Source organism: Manihot esculenta, chromosome 16, assembly GCF_001659605.2.
Source record: "Manihot esculenta cultivar AM560-2 chromosome 16, M.esculenta_v8, whole genome shotgun sequence".
In the NCBI taxonomy this organism is placed as follows: Eukaryota; Viridiplantae; Streptophyta; class Magnoliopsida; order Malpighiales; family Euphorbiaceae; genus Manihot; species Manihot esculenta.
In genome coordinates, this window is record NC_035176.2 from 26,669,660 (window position 1) to 26,685,044 (window position 15,385).

At 28.0% G+C, this 15,385-nt stretch overlaps 1 protein-coding gene across 1 annotated transcript; it reads right to left on the bottom strand.

The window, feature by feature from the left end:
- Positions 1-9,237: 9,237 nt before the first annotated feature.
- On the bottom strand, positions 9,238-10,902 carry LOC110603268. The gene is made up of 6 exons (XM_021740968.2): positions 10,580-10,902; positions 10,365-10,491; positions 9,998-10,183; positions 9,784-9,888; positions 9,608-9,703; positions 9,238-9,387 (listed from the first exon to the last, which is right to left on the bottom strand). Exons 1-6 carry the CDS (start codon positions 10,900-10,902, stop codon positions 9,238-9,240), a joined length of 987 nt encoding a protein of 328 aa, XP_021596660.2.
- Positions 10,903-15,385: the final 4,483 nt, after the last annotated feature.

Genomic DNA, 15,385 nt, shown 5'->3' on the forward strand with positions numbered 1-15,385 from the left:
ACTTTATCCCTAAAATTTAATTTCTATAAATTTATAGGTTCTCTCTTCAAAAATTAAAGGAAAAAATATATTTTAATCCCTAAAATATTATATAATCAATAGATTTATCTCTTTATTTTTTGAATTCAACACTTTAATCCCTAAAATTTAATTTTGTTAAGCTTCAAAGAATAAAATCTCAACTTAATCTCCATAAATAAATAAAAGTTCCAATAAATTTAAGATTTAAATTCAGCAAAGAGAATAAAAATCAAAATATATAAATTTAAATTATTAAAAATAAAAAGTTAAAACTCAATAGAAATTATTTTTGTAATGCTAACTACTCGCCATTTGAAAAATTTATTAAAATGTCTCTAATATTTTAAAAAGTTTACTAGTTAGTCTTTCAATTAATTTTAGTCGTTAAATATTATAAAAAAAATTTAAAATACCTTTGATATAAAGGGACTAATTAGTAAACTTTTTAATAATTTAAGGGATCAATTAATAATTTTTTCTAAACTATAGGAACTAGATAGTAAAATGTTTAGTGATAAAATTAATAGAAAAATTAACTAGTAGAATTTTTAAAATATTCAAAATATTTTAATATATTTTTCAAATTTGAGGAACTAAATAACGAATTTTTTTATATTATAAGGATTAAATAATAATTTTTATTTTATTATTGATAAAAGTATTTTTGAAATTATATTTATTCTTTTTTTAACCGAGTCAAAATCATTGATTTAACAGAAATTTTTAATGAAAAAATCTTAAATTTCAGTGAAATTAAATTTTAAGAATGAAAATATTAAATTTTAAAAATAAAGAGATAAATTTGTTAATTATTTTATTTTTTATGAATTAAAAAATAATTTTTTTTTTTAAAAAAAAAAAAGAAGAATTCATGAAATATAGGGCTGGAATTCATATAATTCAAATATTTGAAAAGGATGGTTAAGGAAAAATTAGTCAAATTAGGAAAATAGTGAGTATGGTGTTACATTAAAAATATGAGAGATGAGGTCTGAGTGATAAGGATGGCCTAAATAGACCAGCTAATATAACCTAAGTATTTTTAACTTTCGGCTAAAAGGTGGTTGGATTGTTGGTCGTTTAGGCCCAACAAATTTTGTTTTTCTCTTCACAAGTCAACATTCAATTATAGGAACGCTTTCAAACTATTCTAAAAATGAATTTAATTTTAAAAATTAATACCCATATCACAAGTAAATTTAGTTTGATAGTAAATATATTTAAATAAATTTAAAAAATATTAAATTTTATTTTTTTAATTTTTCATTTTCATTTTTTTTAAAAAATTAATAATCATAATTTACATAATAGTTATATATATTATTTAAATTTATTTATATAAATAATTAATATATAAATTTATAGTGTTTTTATATTTTCATTTAAAAACTAGAATTGAAATAATTTTAACAAATATTAATTTTAAAATGAAAAATATATTTTTATAAAATATATAAATAGGTTCAGGTATATTAAAATAATAATTAGATTTGAAATAAATTTAAGTAATTTAAGAGAATTTTTTTCATTGGATTTGGGAATTAGGGAGGGCAAGCAACAGAGCACCGGAGATTTCAACGCCTGAAACGCAAAAAGCAACAACTAAGAAGTGATGCAAATGATTTAATTAATAAAAAAATATTTATTCGTCCCATAGTTTTTATTTATTTTATTTTTTTTATATATATTAAAAAAATAATTTTTATATATATAAAGTTGAACTTCATGTCTTTAACTAAAGTTTATCATTTATACAATAATTCTAAATAGCAATATATTAAAATATATTTAAAATAATAATATATATAATATAATAAAAAATAATATATCTACTATATAAAATCTTTATAATTATTATTATAAAATAAAACATATTAACTATTTAAAATATTGATTGTATATTTAACGATTAAATTATTTTTTTAATTAAAATATATTAATTATTACATTAAATAAAAGGTATAATTTTTATTTTTCACGTATAAAATTAATTTATATTTCAAAAATAATAAAATACTATTTATGACATGCCACTTAAATTTTTATATTTTGATTTTTAAAATTAATTAAAATTATATATAAATATAGACTTAGCATTAATTTATTTAAAATTTAAAAATTTAGATAAATATAAAATTACATAAATGTTGGATATGTTTAAGCTAATTGGTCTAAACAAAGTCACTTGAGACAGGCAATTCCTCACAAGTCTCTTTTACATGGCTCCTAGGAGTACGGGATCCATCTTCAACAGTAGTTGTTTATTTATTTTTCATAAATAAAAAATTCCTTACTTTGCAATTTTAGAAAAATCTCATCCAAAAAAAAATGTTAAAATTAATGGGATTTTCCTCAATTTAAGGAGATAAATCCTCCTCGGTTTATAAGATGAGATTTCTCTTTAATTCAAATGGTAAAAAATTCCAATGGTGCAAGTCTTCATTAATTTAAGGAACATGTCTTATACCTTTCATTATAAATATGCATAATTAAGGAGGTATGTGAATTAAAATTATATTTGATTGTGGTTAAATTAATTTAAAAAAATTCAAAATTTTGTGAATTTAAAATTATTTAATTATTATTTTTAAATAATTAAAACAGTTCGGTCTAAATTTATTTAGATAATTTTTAAATTTAATTTTTATTTAATTTAAAATAATCAATTTAAATTATTTAATAATTTTGTGTTAATTATTATATATAATTTTAATTTTTTATAACTTTCGAAAGTAGAACGTGGATACTTAAGTAAGTTACTTCTTTAAAAATTAATTTTAAGAAAACAGAGGAATTGAATCAAACAAGATTATTTGTAACTTTTTCTTCTTTTTCCTATCCTTCTTTCATTATTCTTCACTTTTCAAAAAAAGGATGAATAGTATTGTTTATTTATATTTATTTCTAAAATTTATAAATAAAATTATAAAATAAATAATAATTAAAATAAATAATTAATTATTGATGAAATCATCTATTATTTATTGATGAAAATTTATAATTATATTTTTATTGTGTTCATACTGGAGGAAGGGGTATTTATATGGAAAAGAAAAAATAACTAATTTACAAACGACGTTGTTAACTGAATGATGTAAAAAAAACATGAAAATAGTGCTGAGATTCTTCACTGTGACGTGTCCTGATTTTATTCTTATGGGCTTGTGTTGTTTGCTGGACAGGGTGATTACTTCGGGCCCATTTACGAGACCCAGAATATTGCTTCCTTGACAGTTTTAATTTGCTTGCTGCACATCGTTTTAGTCTATCAAACGCCTAAATCCACCATCATCAACTTGCTGCATTTTCCTCCTTTTGATATTAAAAATTTATAAAAATTAAATTCAATTGATTTCTTTTTTTAACAATTTTCTTCATTTAAAATAAAAAAATTTAATAGTTTTAATTTAAAAAATTTTTATTTTGATGTTCTGAGATCCAGATAATAGGATTTTTGTGTGTGTAAGCCTTTTTTCGAGGAGAGTCATTCTCATCTTTTATTCTCTCCTTCTTTCTTTCCAGTGGCGCCTAACGGCCTCTCAGTTACAGTGACGTCGGTCTCTATCAGATGGACCCATATCATCAGTTCTCAAATCTGTGTTAGGCAGCTATTTAATTCTCCCTAATGCACATGTGGCGCCTAACGGCCTCTCAGTTACAGTGACGTCGGTCTCTATTAGATGGACCCATATCATCGGTTCCCAAATCTGTGTTAGGCAGCCATTTAATTCTCCCTAGTATGCATGCAAATTAAGCTGTGAAATGACGAGACTTGCTCATTTCTCCCCATGTCTCTCTATTGGGCCGGCCTCTTCCTTGCTGGGCTTGGACTCGCAGATGACCCGGCCTATTTTTCATGCTAGATCTTGGGTTGGAAGCTATTGGGCAAGCCTACCTAAGGACATTTCAAACTCAAGGTCTGGTCTGCTTTTATGGACCCTGATTCAGCTCCAAGAGGTGCGAGATCCGACACTTATCACATTTAAAAAAAATAAATTTTTACATGATTTTAAAAATTTATTTAAATTATTTTTTTATAAGATGAATCATGTAAAAAAAAAAGGATTTGAAAATTTATTTTCTAAGACAATTCCATGAATGTTTAAGTTATATGTGTATGCCGGAGGGGTAGAGGGAGAATGGGGAGGGGAAGGAAAAATCTTCAGTTGATTTTCACTATTTTCTCCATATAAATTCAAAGCTATAACAACTTTGTAGAAAATAATCACAACAATGAAAGATCAAATTAAAATTTGATTTATTTGTAAAAATAACTTGTATTTAAAATATTTTTTAAAAAATATTTTTCAAAGAAAATAACTTATTTTTAATTATTTTAGTTGTGCAAGAAAGCAATTTCTTTAAAAATGACATAATTTTTTATTTGAACAAGAAAATATTTTCTATATAATAATTTTTTTGAGTGTTTTAAATATTAAAAAAAATATGAAAAGTAGTTTCTTGATTTTCTAACAAACAAACAAAACTAAAACAGCTATTATAAAAGACAGTAAAATAAGATCATTCTCGGCAAGAATCAAATAATATGCGGCCATGAAAGGCTTGATTTTCACCGCTTTCTCTTCTTTTATTTTTATCTAATTTGCATAATCTGCGTTCGTGAGATTGTAAGGATCTCATTAATTCATCAAATGAATATGTGGCCAAATCTTTTAACTCTTCAATTGCTATCACAACATGATCAAACTTTGGGATTAAACTCCTTAACACTTTGCAATAACAGTTTGATTCGAAATTTTTTTTCTATAAGACCTCATTTGATTGACAATTGCAACTATTCTTAAAAGAAAATTTTACACGGTTTCTCCACTCTTCATTTGCAAGGTTTCAAAAGCACGATGAAAGGATTAAAATTTAATCGTGATTACCTTAGAAGTGCTTTGGTGCACCATTTGTAAGGTCGCCCAAGCATTTCTAGCAATAGTTGCTGCTATAATTTTTGAAAAAACTGACTCGTGTACAACTTGCTGAATGAAGAATAATATTTTGGAATCCTTCTTTTTATTTTCCTTCAACCTGGTCTCTTTACCTGGATCAGGATATACTTTCTCAACCAAGTCCCATAAATCTTGAGACTTAAATAGAGTTTTCGTCTTGATATTCCAGAATTCAAAGTTTTCATCTTTGAAAACAGGAATTACCGATTGAGAAATACTCACAGCGTTACCGTTTGATACCATGAGTTAACGCCCAATGTTCTGAACGAACGAGACTCTGATACCACTTTTGTTGGGGAAAGGGGATTGATGATTGCATAAAATAAATGATAAAATTAATTATCTAAATTTGGATGATACTGAAATTAAATAACATACCAGATAGTTAAAAAATATAACTAACTAAAACTAGCAAACTAGATTTTGGAAATTGACGACTTTATTCAGAAATTGCAATATATCTTACGGTCTAATATACTATTCATTTCAGTACACTGCAATAATGACTCAATACATTTTGAATAAGTATTATAAAGAAACTAATAAAACAAAAATGAGAAAATACTGACGCTACAATGAAAGTGTCTTGACTCAATAACATAAAACGAAATGGAACCTTCTAAACAGAAAACAACAAAATAAATCAAATTAACGTTAATCATGTACTAATTTTAAATCAATCTTCAACACACCGAGTATTACAGTGTTCTGATCTTTTTTTTTCTATAGGTAAAATCTCTGCGACCGCGTGTTAACTTGTTATATTTTTGCCACGTGATCAAATCTGACAATGATAGCTTATGACCTATTTTGAGCGATATAACATCGTATTAATATTAAAAAATATTTTATTATTAAATAAATAATGTTATATTAAATTAAAATTTATTTATTTCTTAAAAAAATATATAAACTTAATTGGTAAAAAAATTAAATTAACCTTATCTATTTTTGAATAAAAATATATAGAGTTAATTAAACTTATTTTAAAAAAGGAAACTCATAAGACTGGATAGAACAGTGAAGAGTGAAGAGTTATCTCCACCTAAGAGGAGCAGAAATGACAGATATGTGATAGACAGGGAGAGGACACATATTCTCATACCAAATTAAATTAAAGCCTTTCCTTTTTGGGAAATTGTTGTGAGAGATGTGAAGTCTCATTGTTTTGAAGTGGTGTATCAAATTAATGATATTCAAATATATAATAAAAAAATTTACCTATTAAACTCAAACTATTATTAAAATGAAAATTTAATTTAAATTTTTTAGTTATTTATTATAATATATTAATTTAATGTACGTTTAGAATATCTAATTATTTGCATTATTGAATGAATTAAATTAAATAATTTTATTAAATTATAAAATAAAAATATAATAAATATTTTTACAAATTATTTAAAAGTTAAAAAGTCATTAAATTCATAAAAAAATTTATTATTTAATCCCTATAATATAAATTATATTCATAATTGGTTATTTAGTTTTATAAAAATATCTATTATTTAATTTACCATATTAATGTTATTTTAACTTTTTATAATTTTTAACAGTTAAATTAATAGAAAATAATTAATTAATACACTTTTTTAATTTTAAAAATATTTTAATTTATTTTTTAAAATTAAAAAATTAATTAATTAATTTTTTTGATAACAGAGACCACATAATAATTATATATTAAAAAAAAAACTATCCTTAATCAATTGTGGCTTTTAATTTGAATGAGACCATTTCTATTGGTTGCATCAACTTTATCTCTAAGAAACAAAAATATGTAATGATTCTAATAATTGTTATTCAAAATTTTAATTTTTTTCCTTTATTCTTTAGTATAAGATATTTATCATATGTTTTTATTTTAAAACTCAATATAAATAATTTAATTTAATTTAATTTAATTTATTATAAAATAATATTTTTTGAAAAAAAAAAGAGATTTGCTACTGTGTTGAATGCTATTTTTGGTGGTTTATTTTATTTTTTTTACACAATTAAAAAAAATCTCACACTTAGATGTAATTGGCACACATCCTTTGATATCAATAGTGAAATATGTAGAGCTCAAACAGAATGAGTTGGGAAAAATAAAACAAATATTTTTTTTATTTGCAACATAGTATTGCATTTCATGGTAACTAGAAGCAGCAAAATTTTACAATAATTTCGGTAGCTCTCGTTACTGATATAAGTGCCAATCATGTTATAGTAAGTCTTGGAAATGAAGTTCTACAATTAAATTTATCCGATAATTAACCTATCAAGAAATATACTAATATGAAATATAGTGAAGGTAAGAAGACACATCTAAAATAGCAGTCACAATAGCATAAATACTCCATAGTAAATTTGAATGTCTATCGCTAAGAGTATCACATACAACCATTAAATTAAATACAGTATCACATACAACCGTTAAATTAAATACATACACAATAAAAGAGAAATTTACTGTAGATGCTAAAAATATTACTTTCAATATAGCTCGTACCTCTCCTGCTAAAACAGATGAACATCAAATCTTTTTAGCAATCTCATGCACCACCTTACCGTTGCCATTCAAAGGAACCACCACAATAACAGCAAGTGAAAACTGATTTCTTCATATCACATCACAATACAGAGCATGACACTGTCCTTGAGAAAATGGTCCCTATTAGTAACAAAAGAGGATATGGGTGGTGGATGGTAAAAATCAATAAAAATACCACTTGATTGAAGTTGTCTGAAATCAATAGAGATACGTTGCGATATAGCAATTAAATCAGGTTGTATTATTTCAATTGAGTTTAGATATTGAATATCAAAATAATTTTTATAAATTTATCTACGACTAATGCAATATAATATGAAATGTTCATGTAGACATCAAAATAATAAACAAAAACCCTCTTCATTATGAATAAAAACTTTTTCTTACTTGGGCAAAAGCTCCTTTCCATAATTGGAAAATACTTTCTCCACTGTTAAACAAAGTCTCTCATCACAAAGAACAAAACCAAAATATCATATTTCTATTTATTATATTAAATCTTTCCGTCCTCATTTAATTAAAAATCTCATATGAATAACACATAAATAAAATATTTTCTATTTAAATCTCTAAATATTAAGAGATATTTATCCACTTTTAATTAAGAAAAATATTTTATTAGAATTATAAATTATAAATATAATATTACTGACTATATTATAAATATAATATTACTTAGTTAAGGGTGGACAGAAAAAGAAAAATATCCATTATCAATTGTGGCTTTAATTTGATTGGGACCTTCTAAATAGTATTAACTTTAACTCTGACAGAAAAAAAAGGAACGAGAATTGATGTGCTAAGATTTATGTATGCACTTTTATGTGTTGTTAAAAATAAATATATAATGATTCTAATAATTATTATGAAAGAATGATATTTTATTTTCATAAATAAATTTTAAAATTATATTTATTATTAAAATAAAATTAAAATGTAATAAAATAAATAAAATTTAAGCGTAATAAATTATCATAAAAATTATAACTTTATTTTAAAAACATATCTTTTTTATATATGTTTATTTTATCCTCAATAGATATAATTTAACTTATTAAAAAATTATATTTTATTTATATATATATGATTCACTATAAAAATTTATCGGATTAGTAACGAAAATTTCCATTACTAATTATTAAAAATCCGTTACTAAAACTATTTTGTAACGGATTTGTAATGGAAATTTTCCGTTACAGCAAACCTCGTTGCTAATGCATTAGTAACAGATTTTTTCATCCGTTGCTAAATTAGTAACGGATTTGTAACGGAAAATCCGTCACTAAATGTTGTTTCCTTTTCGTTGATTTTAGTAACGGATTTTTTTAGTAATGGATTTTTCTGTTACAGAAATCCGTTACTAATTGTGAAAAGGTAATAATAGATTTTTCCGTTATTAATCCGTTACTATTTTTAACATATCAGTAACAACTTAATCCGTTACTAATCCGTTACTATTTATAAAATTACAATAAAATATTACAAATTATATAATCTAATCAGACAATTTAACCTGTAAATACACTCACCTATTACAACTCATCTCAATAACAAAATGTAAAAACCAAATGTCATACCTATCATGAATGCACTAAAATCCAATATCATATATTATGTAAATCAAATCAAACATATATCCAAGTATCAAGTTGTGCAATTTTAAACTAAAAAAATTAACAAAATATTTATTATCCTAGTACATATGTGTAATGAAAAAAGAAACTATAAATGTGTAGTATTTTCGTCCTCGTCCTCGTCCTCATCATTAGCTTCATCTGCTTGATCAGGAGGCTGTGCAGAAGTTCCCTCACCGGGAGCTGAAGGCTGGTTGCCTTGCCTTTGACTCACAAGCTGCATAAGTAAATCCTTCACCTGTGAGAGCTTAGAGGTAATCCGCACATTTTGCTCACGCAATACTTATTCATTATCCTCACGCTCCTGTACCTTGCATCTGAGATCAGCCACTTCATCTTGAAGATTCTTATTTTGCTGAGCTGATGTGAAGGATGTACTAGCAGAAGTCTTGTTTGGGAAGAAAACTGAAGCCTGTGATCCAAGACCATACACCCTTCTTTTTTTTCTCTCCACCTACTGCCTCAAAGTATAACTGAGCCTCATCAATGCGGGATGCCTGACTACTGTCATTATCTGTCTGTGATGCTTGCTCTTTCAAAGTCAGAAAGCGGTCCTTCAAAAAAAGATACCATGTGATCTAACAGTATAAAATACAAATCAAATACTTTACTATAAATTTATTTAATTTCTCACATGAATGGCCTTTGAGCGTACATCAACAAACTCTGAGGTACCCTTCTTTTTATGAGTAGCCTCAAATAACTCATGAGGTAGAGGATCTCTGCCTAGTCTTTCGCGCTACAAGTAAAATATAAATAGTAATAACATGCTTCAATATAAATTCACAACAAATTGAATAAAATTTAAAGCATTTGAAAAAATTTAAGTGAAAATGAATAGTACATACCATCTGTTGTTGATGCCTATACTGAGATATGGATCCTCCACAATGTCTTAATGGGCCAGCGCCTTGCCCACCTGTTTCACTCTTTCTGTTATTTGAGGATTTTTTGCATTTCTCTTTATACTCAGTTGCTCCCCAAGCGGATTGCCATGCATCCATTACTTCTTCTGTCAGTGATAGCCTCTTCTCCTTCCCATTCCTTATGCTACACATAAGGCTACGATACCGCTCGACAGCTTTCTTCCTCTAAGCTATCTTCATAAGCTGCTCTATTGCCTCCTCTCATAAGAAGTGTTGCTGTAATTACTCATATTTAGTGACAAATAATGCACAGTAAAAATAATCACATATACTGTAAAATTTGTATTACCTTAAATTCTTGCCAATAGAATTCTTTAACCTCTTCTGGTACATTTTTCCAATAAAAGCCATTTGCTACTAACTTTTCCTTGAAGATCAAGGTAATCCGCCTAGCAATCGGATCAGAAGGCTGCATGCTGTAGAAGAATAATTGACAAAATAATTATATTGAAATAAGCATAGAAATTAAATGCATATTTAAAAATACTTATAAATTTTACTCACATTGAGTTTACTAAGGAAATATATGATCTGTATCCTGTGGGTCCGCAACTACCAGAAGCAAATGCAGATGCAGATGCAGATGTAGCCATCGATGGAATAGGTGGCAAACCTATGGAAGTTGAGGCAGTAGCAGATGTGTGCACTGAAGCAGGAGTGGATGATGCAGCACCCTGTGTGGATCTCTCACCCTGGTCTGGTCTAGGAATCAAAGCAGTGTGCTGTACCAAATCTTGATTGATATTTTCTGATTCATTTGTGTGGACACTACCCCTGCCATGGTCTCCTCGACCCCGTGATGAAGATCTACGTCCTCGTCCTCTCATCCTGTATAAATTTACATTAAACAAATCACATATAGTTAATATATTTAATAACTGAAAGTAAAAATAGATATCAATTATTTTATACCTTTTATTCACTATCTACATCTAAGTCATTATTATCATCATCATCATCATCATCATCGTCCGTTTCAGTTGCTATTATAGTTTCATCTTCATCATTTTCTTCACCATCATCAATTTCAATAACATCCCCAGTTGGATCATTTAATTGTTGTGTTGAATCATCAATTTCAATAACAATGGCAGTGTGTTCCATTTCATCTTGTTGAAATGGTTCTTCATCAAGTTGTGTATTTTCTTGTGTTGGAAGTTGAATCATAGAACGTGCTTTGACTTTTACAGCAGCCCACCATTCAATTTTATCTCGCTTTAGGCTAGGATACGAAGTATATATCACTTGTATTGCTTGTACTCCCAGCACAAAAGGCTCATATCTATTAAAAGATCGTTTATGATTTACATCGATAAGTTTATATTTACTATGGATCTTTGTGCCTACATTTGGAGTGGGGTCAAACCAATTGCATTTGAAAAGTGCAACTCGCTTGATTGGAAGACCTGGATACTCCAAACGTATAACTTCAAGCAATTGTCCATAGTAATCGCTCTCTTCGTTGCTGTAATTTGACCCCTTAATATACACCCCACTGTTCATAGTTGCTCTACTTGTACAGTATGACTTTGATTGAAACTTATATCCATTCACCATATATCCATTGTATGATGTGACACTTCGTAATGGACCCTTTGCAAGCGATATGATAAACTTGTTGGATATATTACTGCACGAATCATGAGCAAAATTGTTGAACCATATAGCAAATTCACTCTCCAATTTGATGTCAATCTGAGAATCATTGACTAACGGATCATTTGAGCGCAGTTGATCAATGTAAATGCTAGAAAAATCTCAACTTCATTAGAAAAAGTAATTTTAAAAAATAATATATAAATTTCTTATTAACGATAACTTACTCAATGTAGGGTTTCACTTCTGGAAAATTTAATAATATGTACATTTGTGCTGCTTTATACTCATTCTCCATAAGGTATCTGGTTGTCCCTTTTCCTATTGGTCGACCGGACTGCATGAAAATTGATAGGTTGCCTTCATTATTTTCAGTACTTTATGAAATGTCAACATTTCTTGGCACTTTTCAATGTCTAGTTTGAACATACGGCTCAAAGTAATGCGCACAAAATGAAGTGGCTTCTTCTACTAGGTACGCATTACAAATTGATCCCTCGACTCTAGCTTTATTTCTAACATTATTCTTAAGCCGTTGCAGATATCTATAAAATATATGACCAACATTAGTAAACATTATTAAATAACTTAATTAAAGTGAAGTTAAAAGAACTTACCGTTCAAAAGGATACATCCATCGATATTGCACTGGACTTGCCAACCATGCTTCATATGCTAGATGGACGGGGAGGTGTTCCATACAATCAAAGAAACTTGGAGAGAAAACACGCTCAAGCTTACATATGATCAAAGGAATTTCACCATGCAACCGCAACATATCACTCTCACTTATAGCGGTAGATATTAATTCCCTAAAAAAATTGCTCAACTCTGTTAAGGGCTGCCAAACATTCGAAGGAAGCAACTCATGAAATGCAATTGGAATAATCCGCTGCATGAAAACATGACAGTCATGACTCTTCATCCCAAACATCTTCAGCCTCTTCATATCAATACATCGGCCCATATTGGAAACATATCCATCAGGAAACTTGAGATTTTTCAGCCAATCACATAACACCTGCTTACTTTGCTTATCTAGAGTATAACAAGCTTTGGGATATCTCACAGTGACTTGATCCATTTCCAACTCTGGTCAATTGCAGATCACATTGAGGTCTGCCCTTGACTTAGCATTATCCTTTGTCTTTCCCTCAACACTCATTATAGTGTTGATTATATTTTCAAAAAAATTTTTCTCAATGTGCATTACATCAAGATTGTGTCGAATCAAATTACTTTTCCAATACGGTAAATCCCACAAGATACTTCTTTTTCGCCAACCGCATTGCTTTGATAGACGGAAATTTATTTCAAATGCATCCTCATCTATAACCCTCTTAAACCCCAATTCATTAATCTGTTTCAGTATTTCTTCACCGGAAATAGGTGGTTTAGCTTTCTTAGTAACAGATACATTCTTCCTAAAAGCTATTTTGTTTCTTCTAAAAGAATGGCTAGGAGGTAAAAATTTGCGATGATTATCAAACTATGATTGCTTACCTCCTCTTGTCAATGTGAATGCATCACTATCTTCCATGCAATAAGGATAAGTAGTCCGTCCTGCAGTGCTCCATCCAGATAACATTGCATAAGCAGGAAAATCACTTATAGTCCACATTAAAGCAGCTCGCAAGTTGAAATTTTCTTTATTGAATGCATCATATGTTTCAATTCCATTCTCCCATAAATCTTTCAACTCAGTTACTAGGGGTTGCAAATACACATCCAACTTATCTTTTGGATTTCTAGGCCCTGGGACAAGTATAGTGAGAAACATATACTCACCTTTCATGCATAACCATGGGGGTAAATTGTACGGTGTCAATATGACAGGCCATGATGAATATTGCTGACCAGATTGTCCAAAGGGTTGAAAACCATCGGTACATAGTCCCAGACGGACATTACGTTTCTCAGCACTGAAATGATGCCAATTATTATCAAAAGCTTTCCATGCATGCAAATCAGCTGGATGATGCATTAAATCATCATTAGTCCCATAATTGGCATGCCAAGTCATATCCTTAGCTGTAGCATTAGATGCGTACAACCTTTGTAGTCTAGGTGTGATTGGCATGTAATACATTTTACTATAAGTAACTTGGATTTTACTAGAGCTCTGGCTATCTTGCAATCGTTTGTACCTCGGATGATCACACACCTTGCACCTGAGCAATTCATTATCCTCACCCTAATAAATCATACAACCATTTAAGCAACTATGAATCTTCTGAATTGGTAATCCCAAGCCTTCAAGCAATTTCCTTGTAGAGTAGAAATTATCAGTAAACAAATTATCAGTAGGTAAAATTTCTTTGATTAATTGGCAAATATTATCAAAACAACGTTCGGACAAATGATGTTCAGATTTGATATTCAATATCCTTGCCACAACTGACAGTTGTGAATGATTTTCACAACCTGGCCACAATTCCTAATTAGCAGCGGCCAATATGTCATACAATCTCTGAGTAGATTGGTTTGGAGGCTCAATACTTATTGATGGGGAGAAACTAGGCCCTGCTGCATCTGCAACTAGTTGCTCATAAGCATTAGAGAACTCACCATGTTGATATTCCACATTGCAAGTGTTGTCAGTCGAATCATTACTTCTTCTATGGACCGCATTGTAGTTTTGAATTTTGCCATGCAAATACCATACGTAATAGTCTCTAACAAACCCATATTTCATCAGATGAAACCTAACTGTATTCTCATCTTCAAAACTGCGATTTTGGCACTTAAATCGATTACATGGACACCTAATTAGTTCTCCATTCAAACAGTCTGGAAACTGTTTGGCAGCTGATATGAATTCATTTAATCCTTCAAGGAATAAAGAATTTAGTAGACCATCTTTTAGTCTTGCATACATCCAACCTCTATCAGAATGCATATTGTACCTATTGTACCTAGAAAAGAGTTGGTCATAATGGTCAAAACGACTATCAATATTTGCATATTGAATTTCAATCACAATCTAAGTTATTGAAAGATGACTATATCAATTAATTCATCCAACCAAAGAAAATGACTATCAATTTGAAAGTTGATGAAGACAAAGAGAAGCTCCCTTCAACTCAACCAGACTAGGAAAATATACAATGTCCAATATACCTTATGTTCATTTGATTAAACTTTTGTCACTCCAAAACCAGGAAAATCTACCAAGTCCAATATACTTTAAGTTCATTTGACTACACTTCATGTAAATAATCAAGTGAAAATAAAATGTAACTACCATGAAATATTTTTAAATTTAAGGAAGAGGTGACCATAAGTCTTGTTATCATTTTCTGTACTTTTGGCAATTTTTTTAACACATCTATGTATAAATTTATTAATATATTTTATTTTTAAATTAAAATTAAAAAATTGAAAATAAGTTAGTTTTTGAGAAGGAGGACTTACAGGGAAAGGCATCCCCAAAAGTATATATTTTATTTTTAAATAAGAAGATAAGTTAGTTTTTGAAAATTAAATAAAATTAATATATTTTATTTTTAAATTTATCAATTATGGAGTAACTTATCATTGTGTTGATTTTTTTAAATTTTAATTTAGCTTTTAGAATTTTTAATGAAAGACATATTGCTCAAAATATCATTCTTGCTCAAAAGACTTATTTTTGAAACAGCTTTAAATAAGAAAATAAGTTAGTTTTTGAAAATTAAATAAAATTAATATATTTTATTTTTAAATTTATCAATT

Bases quoted from the DNA above. Each gene is read 5' to 3' on its own strand.
- LOC110603268 (XM_021740968.2), bottom strand. From the start codon at position 10,902: ATGAGAGGACGAGGACGTAGATCTTCATCACGGGGTCGAGGAGACCAT. The intron at 10,492-10,579 runs GTGAGTAAAATT...ATTCTTCTACAG, and splicing joins ATTTCCTTAGTAAACTCAAT to CATGCAGCCTTCTGATCCGA. The intron at 10,184-10,364 runs GTAATACAAATT...AGGAATGGGAAG, and splicing joins TCTATTGGCAAGAATTTAAG to GAGAAGAGGCTATCACTGAC.